The sequence below is a fragment of the Lottia gigantea genome (assembly GCF_000327385.1).
Source record: "Lottia gigantea unplaced genomic scaffold LOTGIsca_122, whole genome shotgun sequence".
Taxonomy (NCBI): domain Eukaryota; kingdom Metazoa; phylum Mollusca; class Gastropoda; family Lottiidae; genus Lottia; species Lottia gigantea.
This window is the reverse complement of record NW_008707266.1, coordinates 131917-141966: the sequence shown is the minus strand read 5'-3', so window position 1 is coordinate 141966 and position 10050 is coordinate 131917. Positions and strand designations below refer to the sequence as shown.

The 10050-nt window shown below is 33.1% G+C and overlaps 2 protein-coding genes across 2 annotated transcripts; one reads left to right on the top strand and one right to left on the bottom strand.

Annotated features, from left to right (window-relative positions):
* Positions 1-3324: 3324 nt before the first annotated feature.
* On the bottom strand, positions 3325-5156 carry LOTGIDRAFT_171890 (hypothetical protein; the record flags this gene model as incomplete). Its single annotated transcript, XM_009048463.1, has 3 exons — positions 3325-3516; positions 4825-4864; positions 5044-5156. The coding sequence occupies 3 exons, from the start codon at positions 5154-5156 to the stop codon at positions 3325-3327; spliced, it is 345 nt and encodes a 114-aa protein (XP_009046711.1).
* Positions 5157-7292: 2136 nt separating this feature from the next.
* On the top strand, positions 7293-9274 carry LOTGIDRAFT_138163 (hypothetical protein; the record flags this gene model as incomplete). The annotated part of the gene is made up of 3 exons (XM_009048462.1): positions 7293-7841; positions 7939-8166; positions 8843-9274. 3 exons carry the CDS (start codon positions 7293-7295, stop codon positions 9272-9274), a joined length of 1209 nt encoding a protein of 402 aa, XP_009046710.1.
* Between the last annotated feature and the right edge of the window lie 776 nt (positions 9275-10050).

Below are 10050 nucleotides of genomic sequence, written 5' to 3'. Positions count from 1 at the left end.
AGTAGTTTAGCAGTGATCAAAGACAGTCTTGTTAGCTGTTATTCTCATGTGACATCATTTAATATAGAAGTTTCAACTTAATATAATATATTTGCTAACTACATCTGATGGTAAAAATTACTTTCTCTCCAAACATAGGTCATGTCAAATTATTGATGGCTTAGAGGAAATTGTGATCTCGAATAATCTGATTTCAGGTCACACTAGCAATTCTTATTCAAATTTCTTATACCATGATCATTTCAATACCTTACATCATGATCGTATTCAAGATTCGATATTATGATCGTATTCAAGCTTTGATATTATGATCGTATTCAAGATTTGATATTGTGATCGTATTCAAGATTTGATATCATGATCGTATTCAAGATCTGATACAACCATGACCGTTTTCCAGATCTGACACTACCATGATCGGTTCATGTTCTGATACCATGATCGATCCAGGCTCTTATTTTATGATCGGTTCATGATCAGATGTTAACATGATCGGTTCAGGCTCATAACTTATATTTTATAATCGGTTCATGATCTGATACCATGATCGTGCATAAGTTCTTATGCCATGATCGTTGCGAGATCTGATCTCATGATCTGGTACCACGAACGGTTCATGCTCTTATACCACGCGGGCTTCAGGATCTGATGCTGATGCGGTTTAAGTTCTGATTCCATGATTGGTTCACTTTCTCATACCATGATTGATTCGCGACCTGATACATTGATCACTTTAAGATCTCATATCATGATCGCTTCAAGATCTCATGTCATGATGTGTTCGGGATCTGATACCACGAGGGTTCAGAATCTGATACTATGATCGGTTCATGTTTTGATACCATAATTGTTGCAAGTCCTTATACCATGATCGGTTCGAGCTCCTCCTATATCATGATCATTGCAAGTCCCCATACCATGATCACTGCAAGCTATGATAGGCTTAATTCCATAACTCAGAATCCATTCAAGCCACAAACATCAACTCAGTAAAGTTCACCTACATTCATCGGCAGTGTGATCCAGTTTTGTACAGTTTATAACCCTTTCTTATTCACAGCCTTCTCTTATCCTTTGGCCAAATACCAACCAATTATCAGTGGGAATAAAAATGATAAACAATGGTAATTGAAACAGACAAGATGATAGTAAATAGAACAGAATAATTATCATTAGACGATCAACATGTTCCGGGTTAAATTCCAAATTAATTACTAACATAGTCGTCATCAGAATAAATCGGGTAAAGTATATCCTTGGAAGCAATCGTTAAAAAAGTCATCAAGTATATAATCAATTACTTATTTTATAATTAAGAAGCCGAACACGATCAATTATGTCTCAACTCTCAACACATCAGCGAACTCTTATTTCAAACCATTTGACATTTTAAAACCACCATGTAAGCCATTCACAAGACTTTGGTCACAAGAGCGAACTTTATTGGTCTAAGCACCCCTCCAGTGGCAATGGAACTGACTTTCTGGCATTGTCATTGTGTAGTCTAAAATTTTCTAAAGGACCAACACCAATACATACAACATCACATAGCCTGTTCCTGCATTCGACGTCATTGGTCAGAGAGGCCTACACGTTCCTTTCTGATCCCCAACCCTTTAGCTTCGAGCTTGTTCGTGAAAAACACCGTAATTGAGAGATATCACAATTGTTAGTTTACATGGGCCACAAAGTTGAACTTTCCTCACATGGTTACATGTCTAAGCACTAAGTTATTTTTGGAATTTCTCTGATGTATTAAAATTGATCACCTATAGTATTCTGATCATGTGTAAGCCAGTCTCATGAGAATGTTTTTTTCATTTGTGAGGAAGAGTTGGATTAATATTGAAATCGTAGTAAATTTAAAGTAAACATTTTAAAAAAATGAAATAAAGCAAAATTTAAGAATCGTAGTAAAGCATAAAATATCGTAGTAATCGTAAAATTATTGAAATATAAAGTAATACATATAACAAAATTGTGGTAAAATGCATATTGTTAAATCGTTTTCAAGTACATATAAGCCTAATTTAATCATAGTAAACTTCTTATTGTACAAAGAAGTACATTTAATAAATTCGTAGTAAAGTCATCGTAGTAAATTACATAGAATAAAATCTCAGTACAATATACAATACATAACTACAAATGGATTACATAGTAACATAGTATAATTGATGTAAAGTGCATATTTTTTTTACAATCGATGTAAAGTACATATTATTTTACAACCTATGTAAAGTACATATTATTTTACAACCAACTAAAGTACATATTATTTTACAACGTATGTAAAGTACATATTATTTTACAACCATGTAAAGTACATATTATTTTACAACCAACTAAAGTACATATTATTTTACAACCTATGTAAAGTACATATTATTTTACAACCAACTAAAGTACATATTATTTTACAACCTATGTAAAGTACATATTATTTTACAACCATGTAAAGTACATATTATTTTACAACCAACTAAAGTATATATTATTTTACAACCAACTAAAGTACATATTATTTTACAACCTATGTAAAGTACATATTATTTTACAACCAACTAAAGTACATATTATTTTACAACCATGTAAAGTACATATTATTTTACAACCTATGTAAAGTACATATTATTTTACAACCAACTTAAGTACATATTATTTTACAACAATGTAAAGTACATATTATTTTACAACCAACTAAAGTACATGAAAAGTACATATTATTTTATAAACGATATTAAAATAACGTATTATTTTTAAATCGCAGTTAAGTACGTCTACAGTATTGGTACAAGCATAGGATTTGACAGTGTAAAAATTTAATAACTGCTTTAAACATGTTTGTTACATGAAACTAGACGATTCCAATTGGACACACAGAAGGGCGTTGAAGTTGTCAGACGACCTTGCTCAGTCATGTTTTGACCATTTCATGTAAACATTCAACAATAATTAACCTATTAGGATGTCATTTACTGTATTATCTAGTCAATTACTGATCAACTAATAGACTTTCATATTGAAGTGATAGCTAAGGCTTCTCCAGACACATATGTCATTTAAAAGTGGTTAAATTCTTCCTAGGATTCTTAATCACAACAAAATCTATTTCATGGTGAATTCCAATTTGAATTTATTAGATTTTCTAATTGTTTTTCTTTGATGTTGGAAATCCAAATTTCTTTGACTTTTCTTGGTCGTTATGCTCTGATAGAAACTTCCGTGATGAATGTAGTTCAATGAGTTTTATTCATTTTACAGATGCTATACTAACATATGTTCGCTATGCTATATTGACATTCGCTTGTCAAATTGGCTTTGTCATTCAATTTCATCTTTCATCTCAAATTTACCAGGATGATCCATCTTGAATGATCCAGGATGATTCATCTTAAATGATCCAGCAGGATAATCCATCATGAATGATCCAGGATGATTCATCTTGAATGATCCGGGATGATCCATCTTTAATGATCCAGGATGATTCATCTTAAATGATCCAGGATGATCTACCTTGATTAATCCAAGATAATAATTAGACTCATTAGCCATTTATCCCATTGATTTTGTCAGCATGGGCACCTCAGCGTATGACATGTGCTTTGAGTGGGCAATGTCAATTAATTATAGACATGACATAACTTGTCTTTACTAGCACTTCAGTAATTACTATATTAACTTACTTTACGACTCAGTCTTACTGAACCCGTATCTTATTCCACAACCCACTTCCCTGTCGTCAGTTCAAAAGATTAGACAGACATTTTTTGTGACACATGATGTGAAGTTCTATCTATTGTACAGCAAAAAGAAAAAGCTTAACATTCAGTTGATTTAAATATTGTGATATATCGCCTCCTGACAGATGTCTGGAACCCTAAATATTTCCGCCCTCACAAAACACGTTTACAGAAGCTCTTATAATATTTTGTTTGAAAAAAAAACAACTTTCCGTGGCATTACATCGAGATTATTCCGGAACTGTCTAATGATGTTGAATGTTATTGACAGATTGCACAATTCTAGTATTTGAATCCTACGTGTAAGTGTAACAGCAGACTGGTTTGACACATCGTTTGCGTTGGAGTGAGTCATCAGTTTTTTTAGTCTTAACTTAATGAGATGAAATGGATGTCTATCTTCATGATATTCGTAGCTAACAGTTCTACTTTTCATTAGCACATGATATTTCTGGATTTCAAAACTGACAGAGGTGTTAACAATCTTGAAAGGCAAATTTTTAGTTGCGAAAAACATGAAATAATCACATTCCATTGCATGTATCGTGAAGAAGTAAGTAAGTTAACCAAATCATCATCATAATCATGATCATCATAATCATGATCATCATCCTTTTCCTCTAAAAGGACAGATTCGCCATTTTCGGGAGTTGATTTGGATTTTGAATATAATTATGTAAATAGTCTTCAGATGTACTAAAAATGTACCAAAATCGCATAATTCCTTTAAAAATACCTAAATTAGAAATTTTAATTTATATTTCTATATGTCTTTTGTATATAATATGGCAGAGTCTCAAGAAAAGACGAGTCGTCTTTTTAACTTTCAAGCACGGCTAATTCTGGGCACACGTTATGTTGAAGGCTCAAATTTCGACGGTGAGCTGTGAACGCTATTACTAATAATAGCTAAAAAAAATCTGAGGCTAAGGTACGATTGGTAAAAAAAAGGCAAACCTGGTCCTTTACAAAAAACCTTGATTGTTATTGGAGCATATTTTCGTTCTTTTATTTTCACTGTAACATAGTTAAAAAAGATATTGTGTACACGTTTCTTTAGAAATCGATCTTGTATACTTACCCTCGTAGTGAATCTTGCATACTTGCCTGGTATACTTATCCTAGAATAGGATCTTGTATACTTGCCTGGTAAACTAATTGTCCTATTACTTGATCTTAAATACTTATTAGTGGACCTTATATTCTTACCCTTGTCGTGGATCGTGTACACTTACACTGCATACTAATCTTAGTGGTGGATCTTGTATACATTATTTGTATACTTACCTTGTAAACTTACCCTGGGAAGAAATATTGTATATCTACTCTAGACATGGTCCCCTCTACCATGAAAAGAGCCTTGTAAAATCCGATTGTAATTGTTTTTCGACCCTGTACCACGATAAACACCATCTGCTCCCACTCTCTCAAGTGTTCAGTGTGTTTGCTGGCGAATGTACAGAATATATTAATATACACATTTTGTTTGTACTTTCTGTATAAGCTTGTTTACAAAACCTTTTTTATATCCTGTAACAAAATATTGGTTAAATAAGTTAATAAGCATTCGCCAATAAGATTATTGTATAACATAGTCGGTTAATAACATAATTATTTAAGATAACAGCTTCTTCTTATGATTATAAAACCGGACACGATTATGATCATGATGTCAATGTCACGATTATATGACATACGTACAAGGTGAAGCCATGTTTTTCCCTCAATAAAGATGTTTGTCATACGTATCATTACAAAGATTACTCCAGCTTGTTATATCTTGACTGCAATTGTCTCCTTGCTTGCGTCACAAACATTTGTAAATGCAGCGATTTGATTTGATTATACCCTAGCGAATACAGCCAATCAGAGATCTTTCTGGACAGGCCTCTGATTACATCTGTATTCACTGGCGTATTTCAGTTCATATTGTGTTTTCTTCTGCCCGGACTACACCTCCCAACCATGATCTGACAAAATTGTTCTGCATCTCCTGTTTTAGGTAATTTAGCATGTAATGAAGCTTTAGTGGTCTTCACACCATAGCGATCACCAATTGCATATGGTTGCTAATAAACAAAAAAAGCAGTCATTAATTTCGAAACAATTCTTGACGGATTTGGACGAAACTTGACAGTTATCACCCAAGGATGAACTCTATTGAAAATCTAAAAAAAAAATCTAAATATATTTGGTATTAGTTATTGCCCTTGATCTTAAAAACGTGTGCAATTTTTAGCTACAGTACAGGTATAAGATGGTAGCTTCCCTGAAATCTTTATAGTTCAACACTGCATAAGAAAATCCACAGAGAGCACGGTTTCTGAGACCAAAATCTTCTTCTGAAAACTTCACTTACCCCCTTTGTCAAGCAGTAAATACGCCAGTTGTAAAACTAGCTCGCCATAAGTTTAAATTGATAAAACCATTCTACGGAATATATCCAATGACCCTGAATTGTAAGAAATGAAGGCTTGTATTTTGATAAATTTTTTGTGTTACATATCTTATCTTTAATGTACCGGTTAATTGATATTTTATACATGTATTTTGAGTTGGCATGAAACTTTCTGGTTAAGATTGTAACAAACCAAGAAACTCACTAGATCATCAAGCAAACTTTTATTTTAGAATTTCATATTCATTCAGTTTAGCATAAAGTTACAGACATATGCCTATCATAGATGGGTTTAAAAATACAGATATCTAATTTTCGCGAAACTCGACAATTTTGAATAATATGTCTGTTACCTTTTAAAGTTTTATCTTAAAATATCGAAGCGTTATGAAGGCACAAACAGCATAAAAACATTTTAATCCCTTAACGTAAACGGTACAAATTGCGCAGCCGGAAAAATACACAAATAAAATTACTTTTTATGTTTATTGATCTACAAACCGTAGAAAATTAAAAAAAAAACAATGTCCGTTGCCTCAGAATTCACATCCAAGACGTGAACAGCCCTAGAACAGTCCTATTATTTAATACAGAAAATAATACACGTAACGTTTAAAAACTATACAAAGGATATCACGCAAAATAAGCCTAATTATTCGCGGTTATCAGAAACTTTAACGAGAAAGAGCCTCGGACTATTTATTACATCCTCATCAACAAAGTATGCAGGATATCATTTTAAAACAGTCTAAAATAGAAGACGGCTAGGAAATGAACAGTCTAATATAAAATGAAAATAGCTTCTGAAATACACAAAAAATCTCTGAGAAGATAGCGTGTGGTTGTTAATTATTAAAGAAAAGCAGGAAAAATTATTAGTTTCTAAACATGAGTTTGAAATGACTATTCATTTAAGGTTAAATCTTGGGTTAAGTCTTGCAAGCTAATCGATATCTGCCATGGAGAATATGTGCTACTGTTCTCTTACAGCAACATAACAATATTCTATAGTAGTAACATGCCACTGTTCTATATCAGCAACATAAAACTGTTCTCTATCAGCAACATAAAACTGTTCTCTATCAGCAACATAAAACTGTTCTCTATCAGCAACATAAAACCGTTCTCTATCAGCAACATAACAGAGCAACATGCCACTGTTCTCTATCAGCAACATAACACTGTTCTCTATCAGCAACATAACACTGTTCTCTATCAGCAACATAACACTGTTCTATATCAGAAACATAAAACTGTTCTCTATCAGCAACATAAAACTGTTCTCTATCAGCAACATAAAACTGTTCTCTATCAGCAACATAAAACCGTTCTCTATCAGCAACATAACAGAGCAACATGCCACTGTTCTCTATCAGCAACATAAAACTGTTCTCTATCAGCAACATAACACTGTTCTCTATCAGCAACATAACACTGTTCTATATCAGAAACATAAAACTGTTCTCTATCAGCAACATAACACTGTTCTCTATCAGCAACATAACACTGTTCTCTATCAGCAACATAAACCTGTTCTCTATCAGCAACATAAAACTGTTCCATATCAGCAACATAAAACTGTTCTATATCAGCAACATAACACTATTCTCTATCAGCAACATAAAACTGTTTTATATCAGCAACATAAAACTGTTCTCTATCAGCAACATAAAACTGTTCTCTATCAGCAACATAAAACCGTTCTCTATCAGCAACATAACAGAGCAACATGCCACTGTTCTCTATCAGCAACATAACACTCTTCTCTATCAGCAACATAACACTGTTCTATATCAGAAACATGAAACTGTTCTCTATCAGCAACATAACACTGTTCTCTATCAGCAACATAACACTGTTCTCTATCAGCAACATAAAACTGTTCTATATCAGCAACATAAAACTGTTCTATATCAGCAACATAACACTATTCTCTATCAGCAACATAAAACTGTTTTATATCAGCAACATAAAACTGTTCTCAATCAGCAACATAAAACTGTTCTTTATCAGCAACATAAAACTGTTCTCTATCGGCAACATAACAGAGCAACATGCCTCTGTTCTATATCAGCAACATAAAACTGTTATATATCAGCAACATAAAACTGTTCTCTATCAGCAACATAAAACTGTTCTCTATCAGCAACATAAAACTGTACTTTATCAGCAACATAAAACTGTTCTCTATCGGCAACATAACAGAGCAACATGCCTCTGTTCTATATCAGCAACATAAAACTGTTCTATATCAGCAACATAACACTGTTCTCTATCAGCAACATAACAGAGCAACATGCCTCTGTTCTATATCAGCAACATAAAACTGTTCTATATCAGCAACATAAAACTGTTCTCTATCAGCAACATAAAACTGTTCTTTATCAGGAACATAAAACTGTTCTCTATCAGCAACAAAAACTGTTCTCTATCAGCAACATAACAGAGCAACATGCCTCTGTTCTATATCAGCAACATAAAACTGTTCTATATCAGCAACATAACACTGTTCTCTATCAGCAACATAAAACTGTTCTATATCAGCAACATAAAACTGTTCTCTATCAGCAACATAAAACCGTTCTCTATCAGCAACATAACAGAGCAACATGCCACTGTTCTCTATCAGCAACATAAAACTGTTCTCTATCAGCAACATAACACTGTTCTCTATCAGCAACATAACACTGTTCTATATCAGAAACATAAAACTGTTCTCTATCAGCAACATAACACTGTTCTCTATCAGCAACATAACACTGTTCTCTATCAGCAACATAAAACTGTTCAATATCAGCAACATAAAACTGTTCTATATCAGCAACATAACACTATTCTCTATCAGCAACATAAAACTGTTCTATATCAGCAACATAAAACTGTTCTCTATCAGCAACATAAAACTGTTCTCTATCAGCAACATAAAACTGTTCTATATCAGCAACATAAAACTGTTCTCTATCAGCAACATAAAACTGTTCTCTATCAGCAACATGCCACTGTTCTCTATCAGCAACATAACACTGTTCTCTATCAGCAACATAAAACTGTTCTATATCAGCAACATAAAACTGTTCTATATAAGCAACATAAAACTGTTCTCTATCAGCAACATAAAACTATTCTATATTAGCAACATAAAACTGTTCTATATCAGCAACATGCCTCTGTTCTATATCAGCAACATAAAACTGTTCTATATCAGCAACATAAAACTGTTCTCTATCAGCAACATAAAACTGTTCTCTATCAGCAACATAAAACTGTTCTCTATCAGCAACATAAAACTGTTCTCTATCAGCAACATAACAGAGCAACATGCCACTGTTCTATATCAGCAACATGCCACTGTTCTCTATCAGCAACATAAAACTGTTCTCTATCAGCAACATAAAACTGTTCTCTATCAGCAACATAACAGAGCAACATGGCACTGTTCTATATCAGCAACATAAAACTGTTCTCTATCAGCAACATAACACTGTTCTCTATCAGCAACATAAAACTGTTTTATATCAGCAACATAAAACTGTTCTCAATCAGCAACATAAAACTGTTCTTTATCAGCAACATAAAACTGTTCTCTATCGGCAACATAACAGAGCAACATGCCTCTGTTCTATATCAGCAACATAAAACTGTTATATATCAGCAACATAAAACTGTTCTCTATCAGCAACATAAAACTGTTCTCTATCAGCAACATAAAACTGTACTTTATCAGCAACATAAAACTGTTCTCTATCGGCAACATAACAGAGCAACATGCCTCTGTTCTATATCAGCAACATAAAACTGTTCTATATCAGCAACATAACACTGTTCTCTATCAGCAACATAACAGAGCAACATGCCTCTGTTCTATATCAGCAACATAAAACTGTTCTATATCAGCAACATAAAACTGTG